The sequence below is a fragment of the Dendrobates tinctorius genome, unplaced genomic scaffold (genome assembly GCF_039654945.1).
Source record: "Dendrobates tinctorius isolate UK_male_01 unplaced genomic scaffold, ASM3965494v1 ptg000019l, whole genome shotgun sequence".
Lineage (NCBI taxonomy): Eukaryota > Metazoa > Chordata > Amphibia > Anura > Dendrobatidae > Dendrobates > Dendrobates tinctorius.
The window spans coordinates 89517501-89534327 of NW_027361687.1; the positions used below are offsets into that span (position 1 = coordinate 89517501).

Below are 16827 nucleotides of genomic sequence, written 5' to 3' on the forward strand. Positions count from 1 at the left end.
AGTTTTGTATGCATATAGGACTCATCCATTTAAATTTTCTTAGCCAGGAAATTCATGGATCTCATTTTTTGGAGGACTCATTGAAATAGACAGTCTGTTTGTCCACCAATATGTATGACACAATGGAGATTGTAAACTTGATATAAATGTTATCTAAGGGAAAGCTCAATTGAGACTCCCAATAGGTGAGCAAAGAGGAAATCTCCCTCTGGTAGTTAGAGTCAGATAATTTGGCAGTGTTGTAGGCATTAAGTGTCTACTGTGAATTATGCCATCCATGTAGAGTACACATAATAATTGTGTATAGTTTATCTGGCAATATGAGCTTCAAAAAAGATCCACCACTTGGTACCCACTGCTATAAACCAGAACAGAGAGCCTCTCTTAAAATGGAAGACTAGAGTTGGCCTTGTAACTCAAGGATATCAATTAATCTTAGGCGTCATCATGGTATACCCCTTGCAGTATTCTTTACAAGAAAAAGTCCAAGCTGTTCACAGATCCTCCTTTTCAATTTTAGTGATTTTACTGATAAGCTATATTGTCTATATACAATAGATTCTCATTGTTTTAAGTCATATTTTAAATTTATAAATAAAATACACCTAAACATTTTCAATACTTGTAAGTACAAAATTTGTGATTTGATTAATTTATTAACATTTTTTTCTTAAACAATTAGCCTCCGATTTCTTTATGCAGTAATCCATGCCCAAAAGGATTTAGAAGAGCCACACAACAGGGACAGAAGATTTGTTGCTTTGATTGTGTCCCATGCTCAGAAGGAGAGATCCTCAATCCAAATGGTAAGTCATACTTTTGATGATGATTTACATTGGCATTTTGACCACTATATTTTAAATAAATTCCATTGAACTGAAACACGTCATCCATGTTATCATTGCCAGTTCTGCAAAAACTACAAGCTGGTAAATATAAAACCTAACATAAAACCAAAATGAGGAAATACACTGTGGTAAATAAATAGCAATAGTGTGTGAAAATAATATAGGATACTTGATAATATCCTACAAAGAATAAGGAAGCATATGCCAAGTAAAATAAATATACTTTATTATTCAAAAAACCTAGCATTTTTCAAGGGACATACAAGTTAGAGAATAAACTGTTTGCATGGAAAACATGCTAGAGTCTAAAAGATCAGTATAATTTATTATAGGTATTTATTCAAACCTTTCAAGCAGTATGAAATAAATTTATCTGTAGCTCTATTACTGATTTGCAAAAATTTTCAGATGTCAGTGCATATTCAAAAGTACACTTAATTCAGTCCCAATTTTTATATATGGGGGTTCCATATTAGAAACTAACAGTAAAAAAAATATTATAGCAACAATGCAATCTGAAAATCTGATATACAGTATATAGAGTGGAACCAAACAATCACAGTCAATAAACCTATAGTATAGGTATAAAGCTATACAACTATAGAAAAAATAAAGCCAAATGGTCATAGATGCATATACATACTGTACATGCATATAAAAACCACAGTGGCCCAACCTCCATTAGGTTATTAGATGGATTGTTAGAGCTCTTATTTAAATGCAATAGATAAAATAAATGTGCATAAATAATATTAGTAAGGCACAGTGACCAAGCCTCCAGTAGGCTATCAGATGAGTTGTTATAAATCCCTAAAAAGTGCAGAAGAGTGTAAAGAGGCAAATCAGATATGCATGTGCAAATAGCAAAGAGTAGATAAAATGTCTATAATTAGGTTGAATAGGGCATGTTACCTGGCAATACATCGCTGAGCCCCGACTCAGTTTGCTTGTTCCTGGGGGTTTTCTGTGAGGGTGAGTAGACATGTGGTTGCTTATATAGCATTGTTAATCAGTGGTGGTAGCGGATAGTATCGGCGCTCTCACTGACGAGCCAGGTGTGATGTCACCGCCGGTCAGAGTCACGTTCCACCAGACCACACCCCCATCCGACACGTCAGGATGGGGGGGCAGAACAAGCAGAAGTACAGCCAATTCTGCAAAAACTACATGACCGTGTATGGCCAATCTGGGGGTTTTCCCTCATCCTGTACCCCCAATATACACTTCCCGTACTGGGAAAACACCCATCCTATTAGAATAAAAACACTACACATTATCTTCTTTGGATAATTTTGGCCCAGCGGCCAGTTTATTAACAAACAACATAAACATTTACAATAAGTATTAAATACACAATCTTATATGACCTGAGGGGAGGGCTCTCGGAGCCCCAAAAATTCTGGCTAAATATTTGGCAAAAACACAAGAACTCAAACTCCACGTTACCCTCAGCCGTAAACCACCAGCTCGAGGGCACCAAAAATTCCATTCCAGGAAGTCCAACCACCAAAAGCTCCCGGGTAAAACCTCGTCCAGAGCCGTAACCAAAAGCCAGATCCACCGAAACAATTTTAAACTGTCCAGAATTTTAACTTCCAATTCCTTTTCGCTGGTTCAGCGTTAATTCCAAGAACCCCACCCCCCGCCAACCACGCACACCCCTGACCACCTCAGGCTCGTGAGTGCCCCAACACCACCAGTGCTCTTTCGATTCCACCTTGTATCGCCAATGTCCATAAATCAATTCCGATCTCGTTCAACTGAATCCCATCGTCCCTCCAAAAATTACCAACCCCCAATTCCAATTCAAAATGCCGTACGCAGATCCCCCCCCATTTCTGGAAACAAAACTGGATACGGACCTGTTCAACTTCACCCTGGCCCTGTTAATCCCTTTTAATGATCAGGCCGCCCTCCATTTCTGTCTGGGAACAATATCAGACCAAACCGTCAGCACCCCAGGAAACGATGCCCACAACCTCAAAAAATCAAAGCGAATGTCCCTAATCAACTCCCTGACAGGTTTGACGCCCAAGTCATTTCCTCCCAGATGTACAACCAAAATGTCGGGAGCCTTCTCCAAACGAGCAAATCTAGAAAATTCCGACAAAGCCCTGCTCCAGACCATCCCTCGAAGTCCCAACCATCGAACGACAACTGGATACCTCCGAAAACCCAATTGCCTACCATCCGGCCTCACATCCGCCCGAAGCGCCCCCCAATACACAAACGAGTGTTCGAAAATCCAGGCAAAGTACGGGTCCCGACCTGAAATACATAGCCAACACAGCAATCGTTAATCACCCCCAAACCGTTCACCCCAGCCCCATCAATGCCGCACATATGTCAAGTATCGATCGGAATTCCAGCAGCCGATATGCTTGATCTCGTCCGCCCCCAAACCACGACTATATGCTTCAGAGGCAGCACCAATCCTAAAAGAATGTGACCCGTATGAGCCAGGAGGGAGACCCAGCTCCCTCAAGCCTTTCTTAAGAACCGCAATAAACTGAAAACGAGACCAAAATGCGCCACCCTCGTGGCACAATAAGGGGCCCACTCCACCCGACCACAAGCTCCAATATGACTCCAAACACTTTTCCGGGCACATCACTGCCCTTCCACTCTCCCCAATACCACACGCTTACCCCTTCCCAACTGATCAGTTTTAGAACGCCGAATCCAAAAAACAATCCCCCATTTCAGAATTCACAATCCTCTGCCAGCAAACCTCCTGCCCTGTCTCTACTACGCGACACTATTTCGCCTATCCGCATAGCCCCAAAAAACGCTAAAGAAAAAGCCAATTTGAACAATTCCACCTCAAATGGAGAACTACAAATCCTTTCCAGAACTCTCCCCAACCCTTCCAGTGTGCTAAATGAAATAGGTCGACGCCTGTCAAAACTGTAGGTCCCTTTTCAAAAACCTTTTAACGCTTGCCTAACCAAGAAATTCTTCGTGACATCGACCGAACCATCCAACTTAAAACCAAAAGCCAGGCCAGCAAGGAATTTATTAACCCTCGTAACTGACCAGCCCGTTTCAGCCACCCAGCCAACCAGAAACAACACCGCCGATGTCCTGTCTTCTTCGGACTCCAATGTTCCCCAATGGGACGCCCATGCCCGCCATATGTTCCATGCTGCTTCGTATGACGCCCAAGTTTGTCTCGTAACAGACTCCCGGATCAATGTTCCTGCCCCTCCGTAATAATCTGCCACAAATGCAAAGGGCATTCCGCTCCTGATACCTCCGCGTCTGGTGCCAGTTCCCGGAAGCGCTCCCACCGCAAACGAGACAAAGCATCCGCTATAGAGTTTTGCCTGCCCGGCACATGCACCGCAGTAATCCAAGAGTTCAATTCCAGGCACCGTACCACCAATTCCCTCACCAGCTTAATCACCGGGGGAGAAGAAGCGGACAAAGTATTAATCACCGACACCACGCTCATGTTATTACAATGAAACCTAACTCTCCTATTCTCAAACATCTCGCCCCAAAACCATACTGCCACCAAAATGGGAAACAATTCCAGCAAAACCAGGTTTTTCGTCAAGCTTCTCTGATGCCACCGATCGGGCCATTTGCCAACGCTCCACTGACCCCTACAATAGGCCCCATAACCGACCCCGCCTTCCGCGTCCGTATAAATCTCACAATCAAAATTGTTCAAAAATTCCTGTTGAATCAAAGATCTACCTTTGTAATTTTCCAAAAATCGCTGCCACAATGCCAGATCCTCCCTGTGTTCCCTAGTCACCCGAACAAAGTGATGCGCCAATCGAACCCCAGCCGTCGCTCCGGACAACCTACGGCAAAAAATCCGGCCCATGGGCATTATCCTGCATGCGAAATTCAATCGGCCTAGCAACGACTGCAACTCTTTCAATGTCACCTTCCTTAATCTCCTAACCCTGAGAACCTCCTGCTTCAACAAGGACAATTTATCCTCCGGTAGCTGACACTCCATTCTTTCCGAATCAATCAGTATGCCCAGAAAACTGAAAACCATACAAGGGCCTTCGGTCTTTTCCCTCGCCAACGGCACCCCAAAAGTCTCTGCAACCCATTCCATGGCGGCCAATGTATTCCTACATAAAACCGACTCTGGTGGCCCTATAAACAAAAAATCATCCAAGTAATCAATGACAGATGGAACACCGGAAACATCCCTAACCACCCATTCCAAAAAGGAACTGAACGTTTCAAACAAAGAACACGAGATTGCGCAACCCATCGGCAAACACCTATCCAAGAAATACCCCCCTTTCCAAAAACATCCCAACAACGGAATGCTATTCGGATGCACCGGCAGCAATCTAAAGGCCGACCCGATGTCGGTTTTTGCCAACAAAGCCCCCGTGTATTTCCGAACCCATTGCACTGCCGTGTCAAAAGATGTGTATACTACCGAACACAACTCCTGAGCAATACCATCGTTGACCGACAACCCCTTTGGGTAACATAGATGCTGTATTAACCTAAATTTATTAGGCTCCTTCTTTGTTTCCCCGTTGGGGGTGGTGCCAATCACCCCTTCAACTGGTAACGACTAGAGTTGAGCGATACCAGCCGATACTTGAAAATATCGGATCGGAATGGATCGGCCGATCTTAAAAAAAAGTATCGGTATCGCCGATTCCGATACCGGGAACCAATGCAAGTCAATGGGGCCAAAATATCGGAATTAAAAAAAACCCTTTCTTTCCTTGTAGGTTAATTCTACATGAAGAAAAACAACTAAGAATAATGTAGAATGTATTGTGGGAGGTGGAGGAGACATTAAAGCCATAGAGGTTTAGCCCAATCAAATGGAATAGCAGGAATTAAACTTTTTTTTTAAAGATGTTAGGAGTTACAAAGATATTGACTATGTTAGCCTCATTTATATTTTGCCAGACATGTATGTCTTCTTCTTCTTTCTTCTTTCTTCTTCTTTCTTATTCTTCTTCCTTTTTTTTACCTTCTTCTTCTTCTTCTTATTCCTTTTTTTACATTCTTCTTCTTCTTCTTCCTTTTTTTACATTCTTCTACTTCCTTTTTTTACATTCTTCTTCTTCTTCCTTTTTTTACATTCTTCTTCTTATTCCTTTTTTTACATTCTTCTTCTTCTTCCTTTTTTAAATTCTTCTACTTCCTTTTTTTACATTCTTCTTCTTCTTCTTCCTTTTCTTACATTCTTCATATTCTTCTTATTCAACAATTATTATTCTACATATTCAACTTCTTCATCTTCTTCCTATTCTTCTTCATCATATTCTTGTTTGTGTCAGGCATTCCTGTAGTTGTTATCTAGAAAAGTTAGAAGTTTACACCTTCCGTTCTGCCTGTCACAAAAGATTTACAACAGGATTTGTCCGCGTTCAGTTTGGCCTGCAGCAGCAGGCCTTTTCCAGGGGCACCACGAGGAGGAACGGACTCACCCCCATACACTGCTTAGTCTTCTTCTGCTTATAAATAAGATAATATCATTTGCTCAGAGTATTAGTCTTATGCTTAATGTTCTTCTGCTTTGTTTTTTTTATGCTTCTTTGTCTTCTCTCTCTTGTTGTTCTGCATCTTGGTGGTTGTCTTCCTGTTCTTTGTCCTCTTGAACCAGCTGACGGTACTGGCACCCGGAGGGGCAGCAGAAGGAACAAGAGCCAATGGCACTACCGAGGACCAGCTGACGGTGCTGGAACCCGGTTACTAAGCAGGAGGTACCTGTGCTACAAAGCACTACCAAGGACCAGCAGACGTTGCCGGAACTCGGATACCGAGATGGAGGCACCTAGGCCAAAGGCTCTGACGAGAACCAGCTGACGGTGCTGGAACCCGGAGGGGTAGCATAAGCTGCAAGAGCAAATGGAAATAGCGAGGACCAGCTGACAGTGCTGGCACCCGGAGGGGCAGCAGAAGGAATAAGAGCCAATGGCACAACCGAGGACCAGCTGACGGTGCTGGAACCCGGTTACTAAGCAGGAGGTACCTGTGCTACAAAGCACTACCAAGGACCAGCAGACGTTGCCGGAACTCGGATACCGAGATGGAGGCACCTAGGCCAAAGGCTCTGACGAGAACCAGCTGACGGTGCTGGAACCCGGAGGGGTAGCATAAGCTGCAAGAGCAAATGGAAATAGCGAGGACCAGCTGACAGTGCTGGCACCCGGAGGGGCAGCAGAAGGAATAAGAGCCAATGGCACAACCGAGGACCAGCTGACGGTGCTGGAACCCGGTTACTAAGCAGGAGGTACCTGTGCTACAAAGCACTACCAAGGACCAGCAGACATTGCCGGAACTCGGATACCGAGATGGAGGCACCTAGGCCAAAGGCTCTGATGAGAACCAGCTGACGGTGCTGGAACCCGGAGGGGTATCAGAAGTTACCCCTGAAAAGCAAAGTTGGCATGCCGCAAGCTGGCCGCAGTTACCGAATCACACAGTCCTACAGGGGGTGCTTGTCCTACTGGCACTATGGAACAAGCCTTTCTTACCAGAACCCGCAGTCCACATAGGAAGCACCTAAACTGCTGGCACCCTAGCCTCGGCTAACCCAACCGCAACACGACATGGCAACTTGGGGTGGCAAACTGACATTGACACTTCCCGGAAACAGCAGGCAGGGCTGGAACCAAGCTGGGCAGGAGGGAGTACCCGTGCCAAAGTCAGTTATGAGCAGCAACTGGCGATGTTGGAGCCCAGGACAAGCACTTAGCAGGCTGAGGCCTGATGTGCTGTCAATTGGGAGGCAGCAGGACAGATTGCCATCAAAACAGCAGGGGAACAGCTGACGTTACTGAACCCCACAAACACAGGAGCTAGTGTTTTACTCTGTGAAGACGGCACTTCCGAGCAACAACTGGCTGTGTTGAAGCCCAGGGACAAGCACGGAGCAGGCTGAGGCTGCATTGAAGAAATTTTAAGATCGGTTGTAGACTACTAATTTGAACCAAGCTCCACTTAGGCCTGTGGCTTCACTGATTTTCGTATTCCCATAATGGGAATGTGGACAGAGCAGGCGACATTGCCGGACACACATCAGGGGATTAACTGACCGGACTGAACACCTGTAACACAGGAACAAGTGTGGATTGTGCAGACGCCACTTCGGAGCTGTAACTGGCAGGGTTGGAGGACAGGGGAAATACGAGAGACAGTGGAGCCACAGGCCTAATTGGAGCACGGTTAAAAATCAGTAGTGGTACGACTGTGTAGGCAGCAGGAGACTTTGCCATCTACACAGCAGGGGATCAGCTGACGTTACTGAACCCCACTGAGACACGGGAGCAAGTGTCTCTTTCCGTGTGGACGGCACTTCCGAACTACAACTGGCTGTGTTGAAGCCCAGGAAATAGGAGGGTGTAGGCAGAGGCCTACTGTATTTTGAATGAGGTGACAGCAGGAGAGACTGCCATCCACAAAGCAGGGGATCAGCTGACGTTACTGAACCCCACTGAGACACGGGAGCAAGTGTCTCTTTCCGTGTGGACGGCACTTCCGAGCTACAACTGGCTGTGTTGAAGCCCAGGAAATAGGAGGGTGTAGGCAGAGGCCTACTGTATTTTGAATGAGGTGACAGCAGGAGAGACTGCCATCCACACAGCAGGGGATCAGCTGACGTTACTGAACCCCACTGAGACACGGGAGCAAGTATCTCTTTCCGTGTGGACGGCACTTCCAAACTACAACTGGCTGTGTTGAAGCCCAGGGACAAGCACGGAGCAGGCTGAGGCTGCATTGAAGAAATTTTAAGATCGGTTGTAGACTACTAATTTGAACCAAGCTCCACTTAGGCCTGTGGCTTCACTGATTTTCGTATTTCCCCTGTCCTCCAACCCCGCCAGTTACAGCTCCGAAGTGGCGTCTGCACAATCCACACTTGTTCCTGTGTTACAGGTGTTCAGTCCGGTCAGTTAAGCCCCTGATGTGTGTCCGGCAATGTCGCCTGCTCTGTCCACATTCCCATAATGGGAATGTGGACAGAGCAGGCGACATTGCCGGACACACATCAGGGGATTAACTGACCGGACTGAACACCTGTAACACAGGAACAAGTGTGGATTGTGCAGACGCCACTTCGGAGCTGTAACTGGCAGGGTTGGAGGACAGGGGAAATACGAGAGACAGTGGAGCCACAGGCCTAATTGGAGCATGGTTAAAAATCAGTAGTGGTACGACTGTGTAGGCAGCAGGAGACTTTGCCATCTACACAGCAGGGGATCAGCTGACGTTACTGAACCCCACTGAGACACGGGAGCAAGTGTCTCTTTCCGTGTGGACGGCACTTCCGAACTACAACTGGCTGTGTTGAAGCCCAGGAAATAGGAGGGTGTAGGCAGAGGCCTACTGTATTTTGAATGAGGTGACAGCAGGAGAGACTGCCATCCACAAAGCAGGGGATCAGCTGACGTTACTGAACCCCACTGAGACACGGGAGCAAGTGTCTCTTTCCGTGTGGACGGCACTTCCGAGCTACAACTGGCTGTGTTGAAGCCCAGGAAATAGGAGGGTGTAGGCAGAGGCCTACTGTATTTTGAATGAGGTGACAGCAGGAGAGACTGCCATCCACACAGCAGGGGATCAGCTGACATTACTGAACCCCACTGAGACACGGGAGCAAGTATCTCTTTCCGTGTGGACGGCACTTCCGAACTACAACTGGCTGTGTTGAAGCCCAGGAAATAGGAGGGTGTAGGCAGAGGCCTACTGTATTTTGAATGAGGTGACAGCAGGAGAGACTGCCATCCACACAGCAGGGGATCAGCTGACATTACTGAACCCCACTGAGACACGGGAGCAAGTATCTCTTTCCGTGTGGACGGCACTTCCGAACTACAACTGGCTGTGTTGAAGCCCAGGAAATAGGAGGGTGTAGGCAGAGGCCTACTGTATTTTGAATGAGGTGACAGCAGGAGAGACTGCCATCCACACAGCAGGGGATCAGCTGACATTACTGAACCCCACTGAGACACGGGAGCAAGTATCTCTTTCCGTGTGGACGGCACTTCCGAACTACAACTGGCTGTGTTGAAGCCCAGGAAATAGGAGGGTGTAGGCAGAGGCCTACTGTATTTTGAATGAGGTGACAGCAGGAGAGACTGCCATCCACACAGCAGGGGATCAGCTGACATTACTGAACCCCACTGAGACACGGGAGCAAGTATCTCTTTCCGTGTGGACGGCACTTCCGAACTACAACTGGCTGTGTTGAAGCCCAGGAAATAGGAGGGTGTAAGCAGAGGCCTACTGTATTTTGAATGAGGTGACAGCAGGAGAGACTGCCATCCACACAGCAGGGGATCAGCTGACGTTACTGAACCCCACTGAGACACGGGAGCAAGTGTCTCTTTCCGTGTGGACGGCACTTCCGAGCTACAACTGGCTGTGTTGAAGCCCAGGAAATAGGAGGGTGTAGGCAGAGGCCTACTGTATTTTGAATGAGGTGACAGCAGGAGAGACTGCCATCCACACAGCAGGGGATCAGCTGACGTTACTGAACCCCACTGAGACACGGGAGCAAGTATCTCTTTCCGTGTGGACGGCACTTACGAACTACAACTGGCTGTGTTGAAGCCCAGGAAATAGGAGGGTGTAGGCAGAGGCCTACTGTATTTTGAATGAGGTGACAGCAGGAGAGACTGCCATCCACACAGCAGGGGATCAGCTGACGTTACTGAACCCCACTGAGACACGGGAGCAAGTGTCTCTTTCCGTGTGGATGGCACTTCCGAGCTACAACTGGCTGTGTTGAAGCCCAGGAAATAGGAGGGTGTAGGCAGAGGCCTACTGTATTTTGAATGAGGTGACAGCAGGAGAGACTGCCATCCACACAGCAGGGGATCAGCTGACGTTACTGAACCCCACTGAGACACGGGAGCAAGTATCTCTTTCCGTGTGGACGGCACTTCCGAACTACAACTGGCTGTGTTGAAGCCCAGGAAATAGGAGGGTGTAGGCAGAGGCCTACTGTATTTTGAATGAGGTGACAGCAGGAGAGACTGCCATCCACACAGCAGGGGATCAGCTGACATTACTGAACCCCACTGAGACACGGGAGCAAGTATCTCTTTCCGTGTGGACGGCACTTCCGAACTACAACTGGCTGAGTTGAAGCCCAGGAAATAGGAGGGTGTAGGCAGAGGCCTACTGTCTTTGTAATGCGGAGACAGCAGGAGAGACTGCCATCTCCACAGCAGGGGATCAGCTGGCAATGATGAACCCCACTAACACTTGAACGAATGTGTTTGGCTCTGTGGAGACGACACTTCTGAACACCAACTGACGCTGTTGGAGCCCAGGATTAGGCGAGGAGCAGGCTGGGGCCTACTGGATTTTGGCAGGTGAAGGCAGCAGGAGACTTGCCATCTCCACAGCAGGGGAACAGCTGGCAGTGCTGAACCCCACTAACACTTGAACGAATGTGTTTGGCTCTGTGGAGACGACACTTCTGAACACCAACTGACGCTGTTGGAGCCCAGGATTAGGCGAGGAGCAGGCTGGGGCCTACTGGATTTTGGCAGGTGAAGGCAGCAGGAGACTTGCCATCTCCACAGCAGGGGAACAGCTGGCAGTGCTGAACCCCACTAACACTTGAACGAATGTGTTTGGCTCTGTGGAGACGACACTTCTGAACACCAACTGACGCTGTTGGAGCCCAGGATTAGGCGAGGAGCAGGCTGGGGCCTACTGGATTTTGGCAGGTGAAGGCAGCAGGAGACTTGCCATCTCCACAGCAGGGGAACAGCTGGCAGTGCTGAACCCCACTAACACTTGAACGAATGTGTTTGGCTCTGTGGAGACGACACTTCTGAACACCAACTGACGCTGTTGGAGCCCAGGATTAGGCGAGGAGCAGGCTGGGGCCTACTGGATTTTGGCAGGTGAAGGCAGCAGGAGACTTGCCATCTCCACAGCAGGGGAACATCTGGCAGTGCTGAACCCCACTAACACTTGAACGAATGTGTTTGGCTCTGTGGAGACGACACTTCTGAACACCAACTGACGCTGTTGGAGCCCAGGATTAGGCGAGGAGCAGGCTGGGGCCTACTGGATTTTGGCAGGTGAAGGCAGCAGGAGACTTGCCATCTCCACAGCAGGGGAACAGCTGGCAGTGCTGAAACCCACTAACACTTGAACGAATGTGTTTGGATCTGTGGAGACGACACTTCTGAACACCAACTGACGCTGTTGGAGCCCAGGATTACGCATGCCGCATGCAGAGGCCAATGGGCAGCGGTTTTTATGGAGGTTGTGGACTACTACTGATTCTAACCATGCTCCACTTAGGCCTCTGGCTCCACTGTCTCTACTATTTACCCTGGCCTCCAACCCCGCCAGCTACATCTCTGAAGTGGCATCAGCACAATCTACACTTGTTCCTGTGTTACTGGTGCTCAGTCCCGTCAGTTGATCCCCTGATGTTTGTCCGGCAAGTTTGCCAGCTCTGTCCTCATTCCCACTACTGGTTATGGGAATGTGGACAGAGCAGGAGACCTTGCCGGACACACATCAGGGGATAAACTGATGGGACTGAGCCACAGGAACACAGGAACAAGTGTAGATTGTGCTGACGCCACTTCAGAGATGTAGATGGCGGGGTTGGAGGTCAGGGGAAATAGTAGAGACAGTGGAGCCAGAGACCTAAGTTGGGCACGGTTAAAAATCAGTAGTGGTTTGAATGTTGATGGAGCTGGTGACTCTGCCGTCCACACAGCAGGGGATCAGCTGGCATTACTGAACCCCACTAACACAGGAGCTAGTGTGTTTCTCTGTGCAGACGACACATCTGAGCGACAACTGGCTGTGTTGAAGCACAGGGATTATAGTTCAGGTGGTAGAAAAATGAACACACCAGCAGACCTGGATACAGTTGCCAACCACTAATTTAGTCTGTAAGAGGAATGGCAAAGTCTTTGGAGATCCAGGCCTTGTTCATTTTCAGAAAAGTCAGCCGGTCAACATTATCGGAAGATAGTCGCGTGCGACGGTCTGTTAGTACACCACCTGCGGCACTAAAGACACGTTCCGATAATACACTGGCAGCAGGGCAAGCCAGCACCTCCAATGCATACTGGCTAAGCTCTGGCCATGTATCCAGCTTAGAGACCCAAAACTTGAAGGGGGAAGAGCCATCTGGGAGTACAGCGACAGGGCAAGACATGTAGTCTGACACCATCTGACGGAAGCGTTGCCTCCTGCTGACTCGAGGCGTCGCTGATGGTGTAGACAATTGTGGTGGACACACAAAACTTTGCCACATTTGGGCCATAGTGGTCTTGCCTTGTGCTGCGGCACTGCCTCTGCTCCCTCTTTGTGCACAGTTTCCTCCACTGCCTCGACGCACAGAGCTGCTTTGTAAAGCACTAGCAACAATGCTGTCGGGTGGAATGGAAAACATTATGGACTGCACCAGTGACTCTTCGTACTCCCGCATTTTACGCTCCCGGTTCAACGTTGGTATGAGCCTTTGTACGCTGTCCCGGTAGCGAGGATCTAGGAGGGTGTACACCCAATAATCAGCCGAGACGAGAATGTGGGCGATGCGGCGGTCGTTTCTCAGGCACTGCAGCATGAAATCAACCATGTGCTGCACACTCCCAACTGCCAAAGAACCGCTGTCCCCTGTTTGAGGCGTGACCTCGGCCTGCTCTGCATCACCCCACCCTCGCTGTACATACTGAGTAGAGGTTTGTGTACCTCCCTCCTCTGGAGAGATGTCTTCCTCCTCCATCGACTCCTCCTCATCCTCCTCACAAAGTGTCCCCTGCCTAGGCCTTTGTGAGGAAACACGTAGCGCAGACTGTCCAGAAGCAGATGGCATTTGGGACTCCTCATCCTCCACCTCTTCTGAAACCTCATCCCTTAGTGCTTGCAGTGTTTGTTGAAGCAGGCAGATAAGGGGGACAGTCATGCTGACTAGTGCATCATCTGCACTCGCCATCCGCTTGGATTCATCGAAGGCACGCAAAACGAGGCAGATGTCCTTCATAGAGGCCCACTCAATGGTGCTGAAGTGTGAACGGCGCACAGTGCGACTTGTTTGCGCCTGATGCAGCTGGTACTCCATGACTGCTGCCTGCTGCTCACACAACCGCTCCAACATTTGTAACGTTGAATTCCACCGGGTGGGTAGGTCACATATGATGCGATGTTCCGGAAGGCCAAATCGTCGCTGCAGAGCAGCGAGGCGCGATCTTGCCGTGCTGGAACGTCGCAAGTGAGCGCACTCTATGCGGACCTTGTGCAACAGTGCAGCAAGATCCGGATAGTCCCTCAGAAAGCTCTGCACGACCAAGTTAAGAACATGTGCCAGACATGGGATGTGTGTGAGGTTGCCTAGGCCAAGAGCTGCCACCAGATTTCGGCCATTGTCACACACTACCAAGCCCGGCTGGAGATTCGCTGGCCCAAACCACACATCGCTCTCCAGCTTGATAGCATTCCAGAGCTCCTGTGCTGTGTGGCTTCGATTCCCCAAAGAAATTAATTTGAGTACAGCCTGTTGACGTTTGGCCACGGCTGTGCTCATATCGGTCGTAACAGGCTCCTGCTCTGCTGTTTCTGAGGAACTTGAGTAGGAGGAGGAGTCTATGTGTACAGACTGGAGTCCTGCAATCCGTGGCGTTGGAAGAACACGTACAGCGCCACTCTCCAGATCCGTACCCGGCTCCACAACATTGACCCAGTGGGCAGTGAGGGAAAGGTATCGTCCCTGTCCATGGTTACTGGTCCACGCATCGGTGGTCAGGTGGACCTTGCTACTAACGGCGTTTAGTAGCGCATGTTTTATTTTGCCCTCAACATGTTTCTGCAGGGCAGGGACGGCTCGCCTGCTGAAATAAAAGCGGCTGGGCACGTTGTATTGGGGGACTGCCAATGCCATTAAGTCCCGGAAGGTGTCAGTGTCCACCAGCCTGAATGACAGCATTTCAACTGCCAGAAGTTTGGCAATGCCAGCATTCAGAGACTGTGCTCGGGGATGGTTTGCCGAGTAAGGGCGCCTTTTATCCCATGCCTGTGCTACCGATGGCTGTGATGGATGGGAACGTGCTGCTATGGGTGTAATCTGACAGGGTCTCCGGACAACAGTGGCAGAGGTTCTTCCTTGGCGATCCTGTGAGGAAGCCGAACCAGCAGTGTGTGAGCTGGAGGAAGAGGGCCCAACACGAACTGAAGAGGTGGTAGGTGGTGCTGTACGTTGGCCTACGTCTTCAGGGTGTCTCTGCAACTCCAACTCGTGCTTGGTGCGCACATGTTTCCACATATTTGTGGTATTGAGGTTGCTGACATTTCTCCCTCTTTTGACTCTCTGATGACACAGCTTGCATTTGACAAAGCAAATGTCATCTGCAACTGTGTCAAAAAAGGACCACGCACTGCAACTCTTGTGAGCGCCCGGTTTGCCTTTGGAAGGAGGAATGCTCCTAACGGGTGCCGAAGTGGAGGGTACAGGCAACCAAGTCTTCCCCCTCCCTCTGCCTCCTGTTTTGGCCGGTAGGGGAATCTCTTCCTCCGAGCTGCTCCCACCACCTTCCTGTTGCTCACGCCATGATGGGTCAAGGACCTCATCATCTTCCCTCCCCTCTTCAAACAGCTGCTTCTCCGGGGTTGTCTCGCCAGCACCGTACGCACCAGAAAGTGGCAACTGAGTCTCGTCATCATCTGATGCGTACTGAGGTGTGCTGACCATAGGCACTGGCCCACTCGCCTCTTCAGATTCAGAGGGACAAAGAAGTTGCGCATCACTGCATACTCCCTCTTCTTCACATTCAGGAATGCTGCTTGGCTGGCCCCCTCTTTCCAAGCCAACAGATTCCGAGAACAGAAGTAGAGACTGTGATGGCTCCTGTCCATGTCTCTCTGACTGCCTGGGCACTTTGGCAGGTGGTGAAGAGACAGATGGTTGCTCTTCGGTGCTCTGACCCTGAGAGGATGCGGAAGTAATTGAAGTCGATGCGTTAGCTGCCATCCATCCGACAACGGCTTCAATTTGTTCCTCCCGCAGCAGTGGGGTACGTTGAGGTCCTACAAAGCTGCGCATAAAGGACTGTTGCCTGCTAAAACTGGGGGATGCTGATCCACTGGTGCCCGCAGCAGGCCCAGAATCCCCACGTCCTCTACCTGTAGAATCCCCACGTCCTCTCCCTGCAGAATCCCCACGTCCTCTCCCTGCTGAAACTCCACGCCCACGCCCCCGCGCCTTACTCCCTGCCTTCTTCATCTTGCAAGACTGCTTAAGATAGGCAAAAAAGTACAAAGGGGGGCCTTAGTGTGCTTATTCCTGAACAGCTGGTTACAGGTACAAGAAACACTAATTTTATGAAGTGTGTGTGTGTGGACTAGACTTTAATAGGAGCTGATGTGGCCTACACAAGTTACAAATGTAGTGTTTGGTGAACTTTTTTTGTGGTTTCTTTGTTGGAAACAAACTGAAAGTATGTGAACAAAGAATTGAAACTGATAGTATCACCAACTTTTTGGAGCTATTACAATGCAGGTAGGTAACCTACAATGCAAAAGATGAGGCTCCAAAAAAATTGGGTAATACTAATCTGGCTGTGCCGGCAGGGCACAAGCCAGAAAAAAAGCCTCCTCTATCTACTCCTATATAGTGTTTGCAACCAACCAATGTTGATGGATACGGATGGATGCACACTAATAGGAGAAGAAAAAATGAGCTGCACTCAAAGACAAATATGTGTGAGGCAGTGACGCACGTTGAGCGTCCTACAACCAGACGTAGTTGCAGGACACTCTACTCAGTGTGAGCTGCACTCACACACAGTCAGAGACCTCTCAGACAGCCGTCAACAGTGCAGCTAAGTGGGCACTGGCACTGACAGGCTGCAGAAAGGCTCCGCTGTGTACTCCTATATAGTGTTTGCAACCACCGTAGATGGAGACGGATGGATGCACACTAATAGAAGAAAAAATGAGCTGCACTCAAATAAAAATATGTGTGAGGCACTGACGCACGCTGAGCGTCCTACAGCCAGAC

The 16827-nt window shown here is 48.9% G+C and overlaps 1 protein-coding gene across 1 annotated transcript in view; it reads left to right on the plus strand.

Moving 5' to 3' along the window:
* Nucleotides 1-16827, plus strand: part of LOC141083094 (extracellular calcium-sensing receptor-like) — a 65779-nt gene that overhangs the window by 38493 nt on the left and 10459 nt on the right. Inside the window, exon 4 of the mRNA XM_073567282.1 lies at nucleotides 683-806. Coding sequence (XP_073423383.1) covers nucleotides 683-806 — 124 coding nt within the window. The remainder of the gene's footprint in view (nucleotides 1-682; nucleotides 807-16827) is intronic.